Source organism: Sinocyclocheilus grahami, unplaced genomic scaffold, assembly GCF_001515645.1.
Source record: "Sinocyclocheilus grahami isolate Dianchi unplaced genomic scaffold, SAMN03320097.WGS_v1.1 scaffold381.1, whole genome shotgun sequence".
Taxonomy (NCBI): domain Eukaryota; kingdom Metazoa; phylum Chordata; class Actinopteri; order Cypriniformes; family Cyprinidae; genus Sinocyclocheilus; species Sinocyclocheilus grahami.
In genome coordinates, this window is record NW_015505560.1 from 200,695 (window position 1) to 220,717 (window position 20,023).

General features: G+C 39.7%; 1 protein-coding gene across 1 annotated transcript in view; it reads right to left on the reverse strand.

Annotated features, from left to right (window-relative positions):
* Positions 1-16,234, reverse strand: part of LOC107549789 (receptor-type tyrosine-protein phosphatase mu-like) — a 138,450-nt gene extending 122,216 nt beyond the window's left edge. Inside the window, exon 1 of the mRNA XM_016230964.1 lies at positions 15,811-16,234. Coding sequence (XP_016086450.1) covers positions 15,811-16,198 — 388 coding nt within the window. The 5' untranslated portion in view covers positions 16,199-16,234. The remainder of the gene's footprint in view (positions 1-15,810) is intronic.
* Positions 16,235-20,023: the final 3,789 nt, after the last annotated feature.

The following is a 20,023-nucleotide window of genomic DNA, read 5'->3' on the forward strand; positions in this document are numbered from 1 at the left end:
AACTGAGCGAATGACACTTAATGACAGTTGTCATAAACATGCATAAAACCTCCTTCATATTCATGATATGTGTCATGTCATGATTATGAAGGTGTCATGTCAGTCTTATGCACACCCCTTCAAGTAAAGTGTTACCAAAAGTTGGGACACTGTACAAATTGTGAATAAAATCAGAATGCAATGATGTGGAAGTTTCCAATTTCAATATTTTATTCAGAATACAACATAGATGACATATCAAATGTTTAAACTGAGAAAATGTATCATTTTAAGGGAAAAATAAGTTGATTTTAAATTTCATGGCATCAACACATCTCAAAAAAGTTGGGACAAGGCCATGTTTACCACTGTGTGGCATCCCCTCTTCTTTTTATAACAGTCTGCAAACGTCTGGGGACTGAGGAGACAAGTTGCTCAAGTTTAGGAATAGGAATGTTGTCCCATTCTTGTCTAATACAGGCTTCTAGTTGCTCAACTGTCTTCGGTCTTCTTTGTCGCATCTTCCTCTTTATGATGCGCCAAATGTTTTCTATGGGTGAAAGATCTGGACTGTAGGCTGGCCATTTCAGTACCCGGATCCTTCTTCTATGCAGCCATGATGTTGTAATTGATGCAGTATGTGGTCTGGTATTGTCATGTTGGAAAATGCAAGGTCTTCCCTGAAAGAGACGACATCTGTATGGGAGCATATGTTGTTCTAGAACTTGGATCTACCTTTCAGCATTGATGGTGCCTTTCCAGATGTGTAAGCTGCCCATGCCACACGCACTCATGCAACCCCATACCATCAGAGATGCAGGCTTCTGAACTGAGCGCTGATAACAACTTGGGTTGTCCTTGTCCTCTTTAGTCCGGATGACATGGCGTCCCAGTTTTCCAAAAAGAACTTCAAATTTTGATTCGTCTGACCACAGAACAGTTTTCCACTTTGCCACAGTCCATTTTAGGCAAGGCAAGTTTATTTGTATAGCACATTTCATACACAATGGTAATTCAAAGTGCTTTACATAAAATAAAATAAAAACAATAATCACAACAATAAAACAAGGAATTTAAAAACTTTGAAAATTATTTTTTTTAAAAATTGATTTAAGAGGTTTAAAATGAATTTAAGAAGACGATTATACATATAGTGCAATCAGTTCGGACATCGCACAGTGCTCATTCAATAAATGCACAGCTAAACAGATTAGTTTTGAGTCTGCATTTAAATGTGACTAATGTTTTAGCACATCTGATCTCTTCTGGAAGCTGATTCCAACTGCGGGTGGCATGATAACTAAAAGCACATTCCCCTTGTTTTGTGTGAACCCTCTGTATTTCTAACTGACTCGATCCTAATGATCTGAGTGGTCTGTTAGGTTTATATTCAGTGAGCATATCTGCTATATATTTAGGTCCTAGGCCATTGAGTGATTTATAAACGAGTAAAAGTACTTTAAAATCAATCCTAAATATAACTGGAAGCCAGTGTAAGGACCTGAGGACTGGTGTAATATGCTCAGATTTTCTGGTTCTAGTCAGAATTCTGGCAGCAGCGTTCTGGATGAGCTGCAGCTGTCTAATGGTCTTCTTGGGAAGGCCGGTGAGGAGACCATTACAATAGTCCACCCTGCTGGTGATAAAGGCATGAACAAGTTTCTCCAAGTCTTGACTGGAAACAAAACCTCTAATTCTTGCAATGTTTTTGAGATGATAGTATGCTGATTTAGTTACAGCTTTGACATGACTACTGAAACTAAGGTCTGTCTCCAGAATCACACCAAGATTCCTGACTTGATTTTTAGTTGTTAGACCCCTAGAGTCAAGGTATGCATTCACCTTGAGAACTTCATCTTTGTTTCCAAATGCAATGACTTCGTTTTTTTCTTTGTTTAACTGAAGAAAGTTCTCGCACATCCAACTGTTAATTTCATCAATGCATTGGCAGAGGGAGTCAATGGGGCTGTAGTCATTTGGAGATAAGGCTAGGTAAATCTGGGTATCATCTGCATAGCTGTGATAGGCGATTTGGTTCTTTCTCATTATTTGACTTAGTGGGAGCATATACAGGCTAAACAAGAGCGGTGCAAGAATTGAGCCTTGTGGGACTCCGCATGTCATGGACGTCCACTTAGACTTATGCTCTCCTATACTCACATAATAACCTCTCCCTTCTAAGTATGACCTGAACCATTTAATTACCATGCCAGAAAGCCCAACCAAGTTTTCCAGTCTCTCTAGTAGTATGTTATGATCGACAGTATCAAACGCAGCACTGAGATCTAGTAGTACCAGCACTGATATTTTGCCAGATTCAGAATTTAAGCGAATATCATTTATTATCTTAATGAGTGCTGTCTCTGTGCTGTGATGCGGTCGAAAACCAGATTGAAAATTGTCCAGGTATCCATTTGAGTTTAAGTATTTGTTCAGCTGATTAAAGACTACCTTTTCAATAATCTTTCCTATAAAAGGAAGATTTGATATTGGTCTATAGTTGCTCAATATGGTGTTATCAAGATTGTTCTTTTTCAGAAGGGGTTTAACAACTGCAGTTTTCAGGGAGTTTGGAAAAGTCCCAGAAAGAAGTGAGGCGTTCACCACTTCTAAGAGATCTGCTTCCAAACAGTTAAGCACCCTTTTGAAAAAATATGTGGGAAGTGTGTCAAGATAGCATGTTGACGATTTAAGGTGCTGTACTATTTCTTCCAAAATTTTGCTATCAATTTCTTCAAAAGCAGACATAGTATCTTCTTTTTGATATTGTGGTCGAATATGTCTAACCTCTGCATAACTTGGGGATGTGCTAATCGCCTTCCTGATATTATTGATCTTCTCAGAAAAGAAGGAAGCAAACTCATTGCATTTGCTGTCGGAGAGCATTTCACTGGCAATCTGATTTGGGGGGTTTGTCAGTCTCTCAACAGTAGCAAAAAGAGTGCGAGTGTTGTTTAAGTTACTGTTTATAAGGTTTGAGAAGAATGACTGTCTAGCTTTGCCTAGTTCCACATTGAAAGTACGAAGGCTGTCTTTATATATGCTATAGTGTATTTCAAGTTTCGTCTTCCGCCACATCCGCTCAGCTTTTCTGCATTGTCTTTTCATACTCTGAACTGCTGTTGATTTTCTCCAAGCTGATTTCTGTCTGCCAGTCTTCCTGCTGACTTTCAAAGGAGCAATGTCATTAATAACATTCTTAACTTTTGAGTTAAAGGAATCAAGGAGAAGATCAACAGAGTCTGCAGAAATGCTTGGTGTTAAAGATATAGCCTCCATAAATAGCACACTAGTGTTTTCGTTAATGCATCTCTTTCTGACTGAGACCGATCTAGATTCAGTGGTAACAGAGATCAATATATCAAAGAAAATACAGAAGTGATCAGATAGTGCTACGTCCTTAATAACAATGGATGAAATGTTTAGACCTCTACTGATGAGTAAATCTAGAGTATGTCCCCGATTGTGTGTGGGTTCATGCACATGCTGAATCAGGTCAAAAGTATTTAAAACAGTTATCATTTCTTTTGTAGTTTTGTTTTCTGCATTATCTATGTGAATATTAAAATCCCCTGCAATAGCAAAACAGTCAAACTCTGAGGAAATCATTGATAGTATTTCTGTGAACTCTTCAACAAAGGCTGGAGGGTATTTTGGAGGCCTGTAAATAATGATAAACAGAATGCGTGGAGCACCTTTCAACACAATCCCTAGATATTCAAAAGACAAGTACTGACCAAATGACACTTGCTTGCATTGATAGACATCTTTAAATAGAGCAGCTACACCTCCACCTCTCCTAACAGTCCTGCAAACACTCATGAGAGTAAAGTTAGGAGGGGCTGTTTCATTGAGGACCGTTGCACTGCAGCTGTCTTCTAGCCATGTTTCGTTTAGAAACATCAAATCCAGGTTGTTTGTGGTTATTAAGTCATTGATTAGAAATGATTTATTTTTTTAGGCCGCAGATTAGATGAGTCAGCCGTACGGCTTGAGAAGGCCTTAGACTTTCTATCACATGATAAAACAGATATAGAGAAAACTACAGGCACACTGGGTTCCCGCTTGTTCTGTAAACATTTGTGAATTTTGCTGCTATTATAGCAGGGACGCACACTCATACACACACACACACACACACACACACATACATACATACACACACACACATACACAAACACACTCACACACATACACACACACAAACACACACTCATACACACACTCACACTCACACACACTCTCACACACTCTCACTCTCACACTCACACACTCTCACTCTCACTCTCACATTCACACACACTCACTCACTCACACTCATACACACACTCAAACACACATTCACACACACTCACACACACACTCACTCACTCACACACACACACACACACACACTCAAACACACACAAACACACACACACTCAAACACACTCTCACACACACTCACACACACACTCACTTAAACACACACACACTCACTTACACACACACACTGACAGTAGAAATGTTAATGTTAATGTGACCTACTCAGCATCGCTAATGCTTTAATAACCAGGAGAGAAGCATTAATGTGGCAAACACAGACGCGCGACGACAGTAATGGAGAATTTAGCCTCTGGATATATTTTCATTTGGGTGGACGTCCACACCTGTAACACAAACTCAACGAGACGAGGACACACTGGGACACACAGCAGATCCGCATGCACGTTAAACCTGCTGCTCGCTCACAGTCTGCCAGGAAAATGCTGTAGAGAAACTATTAGCAATATTATACTGTTCACAAAGTTCACAGCTCCGCTGAAGGGATTTATTTATTTTTTAATTATTTAATTTTTTTATATGTTTATCATTTAACACCAGATCAGCAGCAAACGCTACTTTAATGGCAGAAATGTTTTGGTTCATTTTGTTTCATGGTTTTGTCTTTGCACTTTTTTTTTTTATTGGTATGCACTAAGCACTTTTTGTATTTGTATGACTTCTGAATAAAGACTATTTATTTATTAATGAATTTATTTATTTATTTATTTATGGTAAGGACATTGTGTGCACTTTTTTTTACTATGGTTCGACTCAAAGTAGTAGAAATTTAAAATAATAATAATAATAAAATTTTCAATAAATAAATTACATATAAAGAATAAATTACCAATATTTTCTAAAAAGAAAATAAAAAGGCAATTGAGCTTTCCATTTTAATTAAATTTATAATAATTAATATCAGCTAAATGAGTTTATCTACTATCTCACTGCAGACTCAGAGTAGTATAAATAAATAAATAATTAACAATAATACCTAAATAAATAAATGATAAAGAATAATTTCCTTAAAATAATGTTAAAAAAATAAATCGTATAAGCTCTTTTAATTTAATATTTGATAGAAAATCTAAAATTATCATATATAAAAATATAAAAAATATATAAAATTAACTTAATGGGAAATGTCCATTAATTAAATTTTTTTGTTTTTAAATCATATATTTATTATTTAACACCATATCAGCTGCTATTTTTATGCTAGACTCAGAGTTGTAGAAATAAAAATATATATATATATCATAGTAACTTCAATAAATTCTATTGAATAATTAAACAATATTTTTTTTTAAATAATGTAAATTAAAAAGCAATTATATAAGCTCTTTGGGTTTGATATTTGATACAAAATATACAATTTCCATAGAATGCTTTTTAAAAATGTCTGTTTTAATATGATTTAAAATATTTAAGAAAGAGTACATTAAAATAAAATTTCAACCTTAATTCTCAAATAACATGTTTAAATAAATTTTATTGGGGATGTATATATATATATATATATATTTTTTTTTTTAATGGCTAAGTGTTACATAGGCCTATGAAATATGTGTGTTGGCAAAACAAAGCTGCTGATGTGTCATTACTGTGGGCAGGTTATGCAGTCATGCTGCTTCTGAGAGACGTCCAGCATCATCTCAGCAGATCAGAGGCAAGAGGGAGAGAAACCGGAGCGCGAGAGAGCCGGTGGGACGGTAAGGACGTTCAGACGCTCTCTGGACGATGTTGGCGTCCCACCGGAGGTCAAGCTTCAAACACCATCGCTGCCAAACTTCACTTCCCACGACTTCTGCGCTCCTTTCTGTTACTCATCCACCAGTGCACACTGCTTTCACTTAGAACGTCCATTATTTCAATTATCTGGCAACCTTCGCTGCCGCTCATTAACACGCTGGCACGGAAAACCCCGCGGCACACAAAAATAAACAGCGAGCTCGGTGAAGCCTGTTTTGAATCTGAAGTAAATTTATCCCATTTTAATTAGACAGTTCGGCCCAAAATGATCGTTCTGTCATCACTTTACTCCCCCTCATGTCTTTCCAAACCTGTATGACTTTAGTTCTTCCGTGGAACATAAAACATGACATTTTGAAAAATGTTTCTCTGTTTTGTTTTATTAAGTCAATGGGGTTCAATTTAGTTTGCTTCCTAAATCCCATGTTTTTCTTCTTTAAATGATGACAGAATGTAACATTTTTTTTGCGTGAACTATCCCTTTAAGGATGCAAAAATCCATCCAACCATGCAAAAATCATTTTTGTAATCAATATTTTCCATTAAAATAACAATAAAACATGAGCTCATAAAACTGCATGCATAAACATTATTAAAGCAAAATGCATTTTAGATGGAGTTTAGTTTTGTCAAATACACTTATGCTAAAAACAAATAACTCTATTGCCAATAGAGTAACACAACTACACATCAAGATATAGCTATTCTCTGAAATGCAGTTTAAAGTCTCACACAGTGCATCACAAGTAAACGTATTGTTTTCAAGATGTTTAGATGTTTCTACAGGGAAACAAAAAATACTGACTAAAAATAAATGCTGTAAAGATGTGGCAAAGCAAGAACCATGCATGGAAAATATCATGAAACAGGCTCACGTCAAACTCTTCTGGAATCACATGACGAGCATCATGTGTTTGAATCTATGTACAGCATCTCAAATTACTCCCTTATGAGGCTCTATATCCGTTAGGATGTTGTCTAGTTAGTGAGTGAGAGAGTCTGGAAGAGAGTCAATATCTGCCTGTCTCTATCTCGCCAATTAGTCAATCTGTGTGTGTATGTGTTTGCGTGATTCATTAGCTTTTATCCTCTTCATTTGAACATGTCTGTGTGTAATTAGTGTGTGTGTGTTTGTCCAGCGCTGTCACACACAGTCACATCTCAAGGCCAATTACTGTGACATCACATTACACACACACACCAACCGTACAGCATGATAAAGAGTGTGTGTAAGACACTGAAATGTCACATGCATGTCAGAACTGTCCGTACAGACTGATGCGATCTGATTGGTGCAGCAGGCGAGCGCTGAGCTGTGATTGGTCTCTGGATTATCATTGGGACTGCACACAAACGCTCGTAAACCTCAAACGTATTCTCATCAAGTGCATGAGAACAGATGAATCCAAACTCAGACGTGAAGAAATTATTCCCTTTCAGATCATGAGTGTGAATCTGAACTGACCAAAACACGCGTCTGGAATCTGAATTTCAGTAAAAGGAATTTACAGTTCAGTACTGCATTGTATTTTCAAGAAATTCAACACAGGTGATGCATTCTGGAAAATGAAGTTTTCTTGCACTCTGATCCACAAAACATAAAATGCATACAAATTTATATAGGTGGCACTTCAAACAACCTCTTGGTAATGACCTAGAGCACCCTAGCAACCACCTGAACTTCCCAGAAACCATGATGCAACCTCTTAGCAACCACCCACACATCCCAGCAACACCCTAGAAACCACCTAAACTACACACACATATATAGGTTGCACTTCAAACGACTTCCTAGTGACCACCTACTGTATAACACTCTAGCAACCACTCTGAACTTCCAAGCAACCATGCTGCAACCTCCAGGCAAACACCCTAGAAGCCATATAGAAAACCTTACCAACCATCTAGAAACCCCCTGAACACCCTAGAAACCATCCTGCAACTGCAATGGAAACCACCTAGCAACACCTTAGCAACCACCTGGCAACAGCCTTGAAGTCCCTAGAAACCATGCTATAACTGCATAGAAACCACCTAGCAACACCTTAGCAACCACCTGGCAACAGCCTTGAAGTCCCTAGAAACCATGCTATAACTGCATAGAAACCACCTAGCAACTCCCTAGCAACCACCTGGCATGCACCTTGAACTCCCTAGAAACCATGCTGCAACTGCATAGAAACCACCTAGCAACTCCCTAGCAACCACCTGGCATGCACCTTGAACTCCCTAGAAACCATGCTGCAACTGCATAGAAACCACCTAGCAACCACCCACTTAGGGTTATCAACCTAAACCTATTTTCAAAAGATTTTAAAGACCTATTTCCAAGAATTTCAAACAAGATTTTGTCAAACAAAACATTCAGAGTTTATCTGGACAAGCTTTGCTTTTCTAGTTAAAAATTATAGTCGTAAGAATTTCTTTGAACTTCCTTGCATTCAAATTTGAAAAACGTGATTCTGCATTGTTTGTTACAATTCAAATTCAGAAATGTGAATTTGATTGGTTTGCTTATCCAGATGTGTGAAGGAAACTCACACAGCACAGCAACACAAGACGACACTGTAAGAGTCTAAAACTGTTTGCCAGTTGGTTTGGTGAACAGTTGGTTAGATAAACACATGTAGGCCGCATTTGTTTCGCCCACATATTTTTCTGTCTCTAAAATAACAGAACAGCGTAACGTGAGAGAAGTATCCATATGAACTGCCTCTGTTTGTCATTAATCACTGACGGATGTATTTTATTAGTGTTTGGCTGCAGGTGCTGCGGCTCCCATCGTCTCCAGAGCTCACAGATATTTAATTTCATTCTCCAATGGCGCAGAGAAAGATTCTGCTCTTCATCACCTCTTAACTGGCTCTATAACCGCTGGGGCCACTAAAACAGAAGTTCTGCTGCCGGCAGAACTCAAACCACTGCCGCAAATAAAGCGCTGTTTATCTCCAGAGGCCAGCCGCTGCATTTCTTCAGTCCAGATAAGAGCCGCGGCGGCGGCGGTCCACGGCCGTCACTCAACGCTGGGTAAAACAGCTCAAATGAAGTCGAGTCTCTATATGAAACTCAGAGAGCTTCAGTAGAGGCCGCAAAACCAGATCTGAACCATCAGATGCTCAACCAAAGATATGAAGGTTTATCAATCAGACAATAATAAAATCTACCACTTTCTCCATGATTACGACTGTATAAACTTGATGTAAATGCATAAACACTCAACGGAGCAGGACATTTTATATAATTTCTCTGATATTTATGAAGATTTCCCAGGACAGAGTTTGGTTTATAGTCTCTGTAATGTTCACTACTAGAGTTAAAGGGATAGAAATCGAACAAAAAATTATCTTGACTTGTTGTGGTACACAAAAGAAGATATTTTGAAGAATGCTGGTAACAAAATGCATCCTAGCCAACACACTAGAAACCACCTAGAACACTCTAGCAACCACCAATGCATCCTAGAAACACACTCACAACCACCTAGATCACCCTAACAACCACGCTGTAACCTCCTAGCAACCACGCATGCATCCTAGCAACCACCTAGATCACCATAGCAAGCATGCTGTAAACTCCTAGTAATCACCCATGCACCCTAGCAGCAACCTAGCAACCACCTAGAACAACCCAGCAACCATCCATAACTTCCTAGCAACCACCCATGCATCCTAGCAACACCCTAGAAACTACCTAGAACACTCTAGCAACCACCCATGCATCCTAGCAACACCCTCGCAACCACTTAGATCACCCTAGCAAGCATGCTGTAACCTCCAAGCAACCACCCATGCATCCTAGCAACACCCTAGAAACTACCTAGAACACTCTAGCAACCACCCATGCATCCTAGCAACACCCTCGAAACCACTTAGATCACCCTAGCAAGCATGCTGTAACCGCCAAGCAACCCTACCATGCATCCTAGCAACAACCTAGCAACCACCTAGAACAACCCAGCAACCATCCAGAACTTCCTAGCAACCACCCATGCATCCTAGCAACACCTTAGAAACCATTTAGAACACGCTATCAACCATGCTGTATCCTCCTAGCAACACCCTAGAAATGACCTAGAACATCCTAGCAACCACCCTGAACTGCCTAGAAACCATGCTGCCAACCAAACAGTTTTGGTTACCACTGACTTCTATTGTACAGACAAAAAAACACTGAGACATTTCTCAAAATATCTCATTTTGTGTCCCACATCTAGTCATACAGGTTTGGAACAACATGGAAAAATAGCAATTTTTTGTTGAAGTTTAATTAAAGGGGTCCTATTATGCTTTTTCACTTTTTTAGTTTTAGTCAGTGTGTAGTGTGTATGTTCGGGCATAAAAAAGATCTAGAAAGTTACAAATCTCAAAGTCCACTCCAAAGGGAGATATTTAGTTTTTAAAAATCAATTTTCAAGAACTACAACGAACGGCTCGTTTGGACTACAGTGTTTGTTTTCCGGGCTTTGTGATGTCACAAAGCGGCTCATTAGAATATCATTACAAAGTATTCCCGCCTACAGAAATGTGAATGGTTGGGGGGTGGGGAGGGCGAGGTTAGAGCGCTTGGTTGAGTGAGTGCATCAGACGAGACGACGAAGAAGAGCTGCTGCAGAGTTAGTGCATCAGAGAAAACCGGGGTACGCGAGGACTGGGATTGAGAACCGCTGGTCTAGAACAAGTAACGTACAACACGACGTAGCTGTGCACTGCGGACAGACGCCGAACGGTGCCGCCGGTGTGCTACACTGTGTGTGTTCGAATTTTAAAGCCGTGGCGCAACGCTACGCTTCTCGTCCAGTGTGCGACCGCCTGAAACGCTGTTTTTTTTTCACTTCCGAAAGCGGATGATGTCAGGAAACAGTGGTTGCAATTTACTTTTTAACTCTGTTCCTGAGCATTATAACCCCAATTTGCTATTGTGTGCTGCGCATTTTACTGAGGACAGCTTCCACAACACGAGGGAGTACAGTGTCGGATTCGCCCAAAAGCTTTTGTTGAAAGACGGAGCAGGGGGCGGGGCAGTACTGAAACACCGTCTAAGCTGTTCGCCAATCACAACGCACCGGGACAGCTAACCAATCACAACACATTTTGTTTTTCGGAAGGCGGAGCTTCATCAAAGCCGGAACTAATCGAGCCGTTTGTGCCAGCCTGGGGAGAAAGGTATTTTAATAATAATTTTAATATGTGAAAAATAATATGTTTTTCCAACCACCAAGCATGAGAGCATGTTCTAGTACACCCCCAGAACAAAATCAAGACTTTGTAAAAGAGCATAATAGGACCCCTTTAAGTTTAATTAAGAAAACTAACTTAAAATATAATAAATTAAAATAATGTAAACATATATATATATATATATAAAACAGCCTTAAACTTTTTTTTAGCTAGTTGCAAGGTAACCTTTCTCATTTTCATTTAGTTTATCTTGCTGGAATAAAATTACTAAAACTAAAGCAAAAATTTATAAAACCTATACAGACATGTTAAAAAACAAACTAATAAGAATGACACACACAAAAATGATAGAAAAAATATTTTTACGAAAATTGTTACTGAATCTCTCGATGCTAAAATAAAACTGCATACCAGTTTGGAACATAGTAAATGATGTCAATGATGAGAGAATGACCATTTTTAGATTAATTTTCTAAGTAACTGGTTAAAAGAATTAACCAGCAGTTTCAGTTTCAGAATAAACCAACAGGTTTTCTTAACTGGAGACAAACATTTCTCGTCTTCAAGCAGCACATTGCATGGACACAATCATTGTTCTGTATTTGTACCAGCTATAAGTAAAGACAGTTTATTTTAGTGTGCACTATTCCTTTAAACATTCATCTCAGAGTGATTTCATGCCTGCTCTTTAACAAATAACAACACAAACATAAAGCAAGCAGTCGGCGTATGTTGCACAGCTCGTGTTGTTTAGACGCGAGTAAGACCTGCTGTTGTTTTTGTCAGAGTAAAAGTCAGAGGCAGTCATTAGAGCGTGCCGTCACAGGTGGACAGACACGCATCTCTGAGTCTGTCCTCTGACAAACACAAGACCTGCTGTTCTAAAAACTTCTCAGTCTTTTAATGACTCACTCATGATGTCTCTGCATGCTCAATTTTAAGAACATTGAAAGAAAAATAAGACATACTTCTGACAGTTTGAAGCATTTCTTTTTTTTTTCCTCCTCAAGCCTGTTTGATGAGTTCTCAGTCGAGGCGAGTGGACAGACTTTGAGTGACGCCTCAAACTTACGAGCGAGTCTTCTGGTGAATTAAAGCACCAGTCGTGTCAGTCAGACGGGCCGCGGCTCTCGGGCCCTGGCTCTCGGGCCCTGCGGCACTGAACGCCATCAATCATCAGACTATCGGAAGACCTGAATGTGTGTTATAGTTATATGGCACGTCCAGGAATTACTCAGTGCTAATCGATGATAGCTGGAGATGAGAGATGCTTATAAATCACACGCGTGCATGCTAAAGAGCTGGAGTCTCCTCTGACCGTGTGCGGTTAGTACTTCACACGACGGGTTAGGAGATCTGACTCTCTCACACACACACACACTCTCTCACACACACTCTCACTAACACACACACACTCAAACACACACACACTCACACACACACACACTCTCACTCACACACTCTCACTAACACACTCTCACTCACACACACACACTCAAACACACACACACACACACTCACAGGTTTGTTTTTGTGAAAAGTGGGGACTCTCCATAGGCGTAATGGTTTTTATACTGTACAGACCGTATATTCTATTGCCCTACACCAACCCTACCCCTAAACCTACCCCTCACAGGAGACTTTGTGCATTTTTAGATTTTCAAAAAAACTCATTCTGAATTATTTATAAGCCTTTTGAACTACGGGGACACTGACATTTTCCTCATAAATCACCTTCTCGTTGAAATACCTATCTCATACCCATGTTATTATAGAAATGTGTGTCCTCAAACCACATAAACATGCACACACACACACACACACACAAACTCGCACTTGAACACACACACACACACACACACACTCGAACAAACCCACACACACACACACTCGCACACACACACACACACACACACACACACTCACACTCACACAGAGGAGAAATCACTCAGAAAACATAGATAATCATGGCAGCACCCCAGGAAACGTTATAGAAACGTTATGAACAAACATTCTTCCAGTAATGATAATAGTCTATATTAGTTCGCTATCAAAACATTAGCACAAAAACTATTTACTTATCATAATGTTTTCTGAAACATTTTAGCTAACGTTTTTAAGCATTACTACTTACTACTCAATTCAGATGGTTCAGAGAAAACCCATAATATCTGTAAAATTATAAAATTGAACATTGAATCCTTGATGTTTTCTCTAAAGTTCGCATAACCAAGAATAAACATTTTTTAAAAAACTGGACAATTTGAACGCTCTGAGAAGTAACGTTTTCATAAATTAATGGGAACGTTCTAAGAACAGACTTTTATGGGATTCTTTGAAGTACCATGTAATTAATAGAGTATTTGAATATGGTAATTCAGTATGGTATTATCTTGTGATATCTTGTTGCTACAATAATCAGGACTGGGTTGGTCCAAAGCTGTTACTTGGCAACCATACACAAATACTGATGAATGTTGATGAGACTAATGAATATTACTGAACGAAATGTTTTTATTAATATTAATCAATTATTCAATGTAGCTATTAAGGTTTTAATACAGCCATGAGACACTCGAGGACGTACAACACAAAGCAGAGTAAGAAAATCACTTATTGCTTTAAATCTTTGATGCTTAATTCTTCAGAACTTGCTACAGGCTGCTGCTGGAGCTGATCAATCACTGCTGCTTTACATCTGCACGCGTCCGATCAGAGCCATCGATGAAGATCAGGCTTGATGAAGAGCAGCACAGCTGGGATGTAAATCAGACCTGATGTACACATGCATACAGTACATACAGTCACTGAGTGAGCCATGCTGCCTCCTGCAGGCCACCGGAGGAACTGACGCACAAATACAATGGCCCTCCACGAACAGTCACATTACTCCAGCAGCATATGCATGGAAAACGAAGTTTCGAAGATTATAAACTGATATGCAATCACTTGCTGTGATGGTTTGGGCTCAGACAGAGTTTTAATTTCAAAAGCACAACCAATATATTAAAAAGCACATCACACTCAAGTAATACGATCACTGAATCCGCGCAAAAATGTCAATATTAATATTAAATCTCATGCAAAAGTAATGCAATTGCCTTGAAAAACAACTAGTTATTTCATATAAATAGCAATGGAAAAAAGTGGCACACATTACGCATCACACATATCGATTTAAACCTCACTAATGTCCCTGTTACACACAGGAAAATCTATTGTTCAGACAGCTAAAACGACCCCTTTTAAGCTCCGTTTTACGTCCCTTCGGGCTACAAGAGAACCAAATCGGAGTTACATTGGAACTGACGTGCTTGTGTTGCATCCAAAATATGTCCAACGGGCTCTGAATCTTTAAACAGACTATTTGCCACCATAACAAGCAAACACAATTAGAGCTTATTTAAGGACTCCGCTCCTGAACAGCACGAGAATGCACGACATTTCAATGCACTAGAAGCGAATGCAATGCACACGCGTGCGATGTATTACTTATGCACGTGCATATCAGCATTATGAGGTCAAAAATGTCAATATTAATATTAAATCTCATGCAAAAGTAATGCAATTGCCTTGAAAAACAACTAGTTATTTCATATAAATAGCAATGGAAAAAAGTGGCACACATTACGCATCACACATATCGATTTAAACCTCACTAATGTCCCTGTTACACACAGAAAAATCTATTGTTCAGACAGCTAAAACGACCCCTTTTAAGCTCCGTTTTACGTCCCTTCGGGCTACAAGAGAACCAAATCGGAGTTACATTGGAACTGACGTGCTTGTGTTGCATCCAAAATATGTCCAACGGGCTCTGAATCTTTAAACAGACTATTTGCCACCATAACAAGCAAACACAATTAGAGCTTATTTAAGGACTCCGCTCCTGAACAGCACGAGAATGCACGACATTTCAATGCACTAGAAGCGAATGCAATGCACACGCGTGCGATGTATTACTTATGCACGTGCATATCAGCATTATGAGGTGTGATTGACAGAGAAATCCACACAATGCACAAATGTTCCGAAGCTTGTGAAAACTTCAGTGAAGCAGCGCGATGTCTGAGGTTTGTCCGAGAGAGCCACCTTACAGCCATTAATAAATCAATCCAACGAACTAATGCGTTTCATTAGACAGAGATCCATAAAGAGTAACGCATCTGAGCTCACATTCCCACACACACACACACACACACTCTTAAATGCTTCGCCAAAACATATTTCTCTAGAATATTAAAGTTTCTGCGTTTGGGTTTCTAAAGAACTACGAGAAATCATCTGAAGAGCGCAGGCAGAGAGAGCTGGACACAAACAGGTGCTTTTCACTGAAGTCCGTTGATAAGATCCAAACACCTGCGGTGATGTTTCTCAATCAGAACCCGTCATTACCGGCCTGTCATCAGCGGTCCTCCGATGCCCATCAAACTTTACGCGAGACTCCGAAACAAGCGCGGAATCACTCGACGCTCGCGCGGCGTGCCGGACCGAGACGCGTAAAGTCGGCAACGCCAAGTTTAAGGGAGACCTCGCGATGCCCGAAGCCCAACTCCTGCCAGAGGCGAATCCGAGGGAAACCAGCGCGAGCTCTTACCTTTGAACACCTGCGCTCGCGCGGACACCAGGACGCCGATCGCGGTGAAGAGGCACGCGAAAAGTTTGTCCATTCTGGCGGAGTCGGTTCCGTGAAGCCCGGACTGGCCGCGGGCCGAACTCTGAGCAGGTGCGTCTTTTTCGGGAGGAGGCTGTCGGTCGGTTTCGGGCTCTCGTGGAAGTGTTTCTCCGGCTCTCCCGGAGCGAGTGAGTGTGAGGTGTAGATTACCGGGCGGGCGGGCGGGAGGATGTGTTCTCCGGTAGAGGGTGTGCGGGAGCTCTGACTGCTGCTCTGGTGTCGTGCTGCTTCTCCTCCCACTGAGAGCGACACACAGCTGGACTCTCGATCCGCGTTCATTCACTGCGAGACTGAAAACCTTACACACCATCCATCTGACATCCAGCTTCAGTTCATCTGCTGTTTCAAAGCAGCTATCTATCTATCCGTCTCTCCATCTATATCTATCTAATCTATCCGTCTGTCTATATATCCGTCTATCTATCCATGTCTCTGATTACCGGGCGGGCGGGCGGGCGGGAGGATGTGTTCTCCGGTAGAGGGTGTGCGGGAGCTCTGACTGCTGCTCTGGTGTCGTGCTGCTTCTCCTCCCACTGAGAGCGACACACAGCTGGACTCTCGATCCGCGTTCATTCACTGCGAGACTGAAAACCTTACACACCATCCATCTGACATCCAGCTTCAGTTCATCTGCTGTTTCAAAGCAGCTATCTATCTATCCGTCTCTCCATCTATATCTATCTAATCTATCCGTCTGTCTATATATCCGTCTATCTATCCATGTCTCTTTATCTATCTATCCATCTCTCTATATCTATCTATCTATCTATCTGTCTCTCTATCTAGAAAACCTTACACACCATCCATCTGACATCCAGCTTCAGTTCATCTGCTGTTTCAAAGCAGCTATCTATCTATCCGTCTCTCTATCTATCTATCCGTCTCTCTATCTATATCTATCTAATCTATCCGTCTGTCTATATATCCGTCTATCTATCCATGTCTCTTTATCTATCTATCTATCTGTCTCTCTATCTATCTGTCCGTCTCTCTATATCTATCTAATCTATCCGTCTGTCTATCTATCCATGTCTCTTTATCTATCTATCCATGTCTCTTTATCTATCTATCTATCCGTCTATCTATCTATCTGTCTATCTATCCGTCTCTCAATCTATCTGTCCGTCTCTCTATATCTATCTAATCTATCCGTCTGTCTATCTATCCATGTCTCTTTATCTATCTATCCATCTCTCTATATCTATCTATCTATCCGTCTATCTATCTATCTGTCTATCTATCCGTCTCTCTATCTATCTGTCCGTCTCTCTATATCTATCTATCTATCCGTCTCTCTATCTAATCTATCCGTCTGTCTATCTATCCCTCAATCTATATATCCATGTCTCTTTATCTATCTGTCCGTCTCTCTATATCTATCGAATCAAGAGCGCAGTCTATCTATCCGTCTATCTATATATCCATGTCTCTTTATCTATCTATCTGTCCATCTCTCTATATCTATCTATCTATCCGTCTCTCTATCTAATCTATCCGTCTGTCTATCTATCCCTCAATCTATATATCCATGTCTCTTTATCTATCTATCTGTCCATCTCTTTATATCTATCTATCTATCTGTCTCTCTATCTAATCTATCCGTCTCTTTATCTATCTGTCTCTTTATCTATATATCCATCCATCTCTCTATATCTATCTATCTAATCTATCCATCTCTATATCTATCTAATCTATCCGTCTCTCTATATCTATCTATCTATCTAATCTATCCATCTCTTTATCTATCTATCTCTATCTATCTATCTGTCTCTTTATCTATCCGTCTCTCTATATCTATCTATCCGTCCATCTCTCTATCTAATCTATCCGTCTCTCTATATCTATCTATCTATCTATCCGTCTATCTATATCTATCTAATCTATCCGTCTCTTTATCTATCTATCCGTCTCTTTATCTATCTATCCTATCCATCCGTCTCTCTATCTATCTATCCTGTATGTATATCGCTCTGTATAAATATCTATCTATAGACCATCTGTAACCCCACCAGGTCCTATACTCGCACATCTCTCCGAGCAGGACTCGAACCCGGGTCGCCGACATGGGAGGCAGGCGCACTAACAAGAGGCTAAAGACCACCGGCTAGTGCGTCTCTTGAGCACTAGTCAGTTATACTCTTCTCTGGCTGAGTATGGTGTGGGTGCACGTTTCTAAGATTAGCACGAGTCGTATAACTCCTCATCATTAGCCTGAACCTTAAGAGCGTGCGCGTGCAGTGTACATGCGTTCATGCGGAGCTCCAGAGCACACCTCTCCAGTAATGAGTCCGCTCGTGTTAAAGACTCGTGTTCCCAGACAGTTTGAGGGGTGGCAGGAGACAAACTCAGTGCTGGACTGAAATCATACACAAACAATGGCGCTCTATAAGTCAATCATACTTTAAGAAACAATAGGGATAAAAAAAATGATGGGATTTAACTGCCATAAAACAAGCCAATAAAAACGAGCAACACAAAACAGTCAAAAACAGCAAACTAATGTGCAATCATAAACCCGTTCAACTGAGAGTAGCCTCAGATATGCTATGACTGATATAGGAAATAAAAATGCAATCTTCTTTCGGATCCAGCAGCGAGCGTAATGGCATTTTCTTTTATGAGATTAAGCTACAATAATCCTGAGACGTTATTAAGATAATACTCCCGAGTTACCGTGAAAGGATCAGCGCGCGCGGAGCACTTTCATGTCAAGCTCACAAACAAGCCGTTTAGCACACTTATTATGTTGCATCAGCGTTCAGCAAAACAACAAAGAAAGGGGAAACTATTTACAAAACTGGCAGAAAGCACAAGTGATTGGCAGCTTTCCCGCGCGCTTGACGAGGCGTCATAAGGCCTCCCGCGGAGTCCTGCGGACAAACACAAAATGTCATGCATCCGTCACTGACATATAACTGCTGTTCCAGAGACACCAGAACGTTTATTTAGCATGCAGCAGACAGGCCATGGAGCAATTTCCTTAAAGATGCATTAAAAGTGCATGCACATCTGTGTACGCACCATGCATTAACTTGATTGAATGCTTCAGATGTGTCCTGCTAATTAGCTTCCTCCACTGACCCTCCTCAGAGGTCTCAGCATCATTGCTTGATTAGCTGATTCATATTTTGTGTTATCTCTGATTAAATATGCCAGCCTGACCTTGGCTGTGACGGAGACCTTGAGTGCAATATTAGCTAAACGGGCGGACAGCGCAAGGTGAGGCTCGCGCTAAAGGACAGAACGCCCCGCGCGAGACCTGAAGAAACTGAAGAAACTCACGTGAACTGAAAGCAGGCTTGTTTGATGTATTTTTGAGGTTGCACCGGTAGAGGGAGCTACTGTTCCTCAAACACAAACATTCAGAATTAGATTTCTGATCAATTTTATTGGCAAGGTGAAATTACTTAAATAATACAAAATAATAATTTATTTCCCAGTGCATGAATATGAAATGGTGCCAGAAAAAATTATTTGCACTTGCAAGTCACACTATATTTTTGGATTAAACAACAAATAAACAAAGCAAGTTTCGTTTATTTCAAAGAACATCATTATATAATTGTATACAATACCACTATTGTTCCTAATAATTAGTTCTTACTGTAGACCAAAACCAATAAAATATATTCAGACATTTATCATTTTCCTCCATATTGCTATTATTTATTTATTTATTTATTTATTGTCTTTTTTATTTTAATTTTTTTATGGTTTTTATGCAATACCGCTGTTGTTCTTAATTGCTGTAAAGTTAATTGCTGTTAAAATACAGAGGGGAAAAAAAGAAAGAAAACAGTAATGCAATGACTTTCGGGCATTTTTAATTTTCCTTCATAGTGCTATAATTAACATTGCACATATTTTTTAATTTTAATATATTATTTTATATTTTATTTTTAATTGTTGTTAAAATGCCAATATAAAAAAAGAGAACAGTAATGCTTTTAAATGCAGCATTATAATAAATGCAGTAATGCATTTATTTATTTATTTCTTTTAATTTTATCCCCTAGAGTTAAACAGTTGAGTTTTACCGTTTTCGAATCCATTCAGCCGATCTCCGGGTCTGGCGGTAGCACTTTTAGCTTAGCTTAGCATAGATCATTGAATCGGATTAGACCGTTAGCATCTC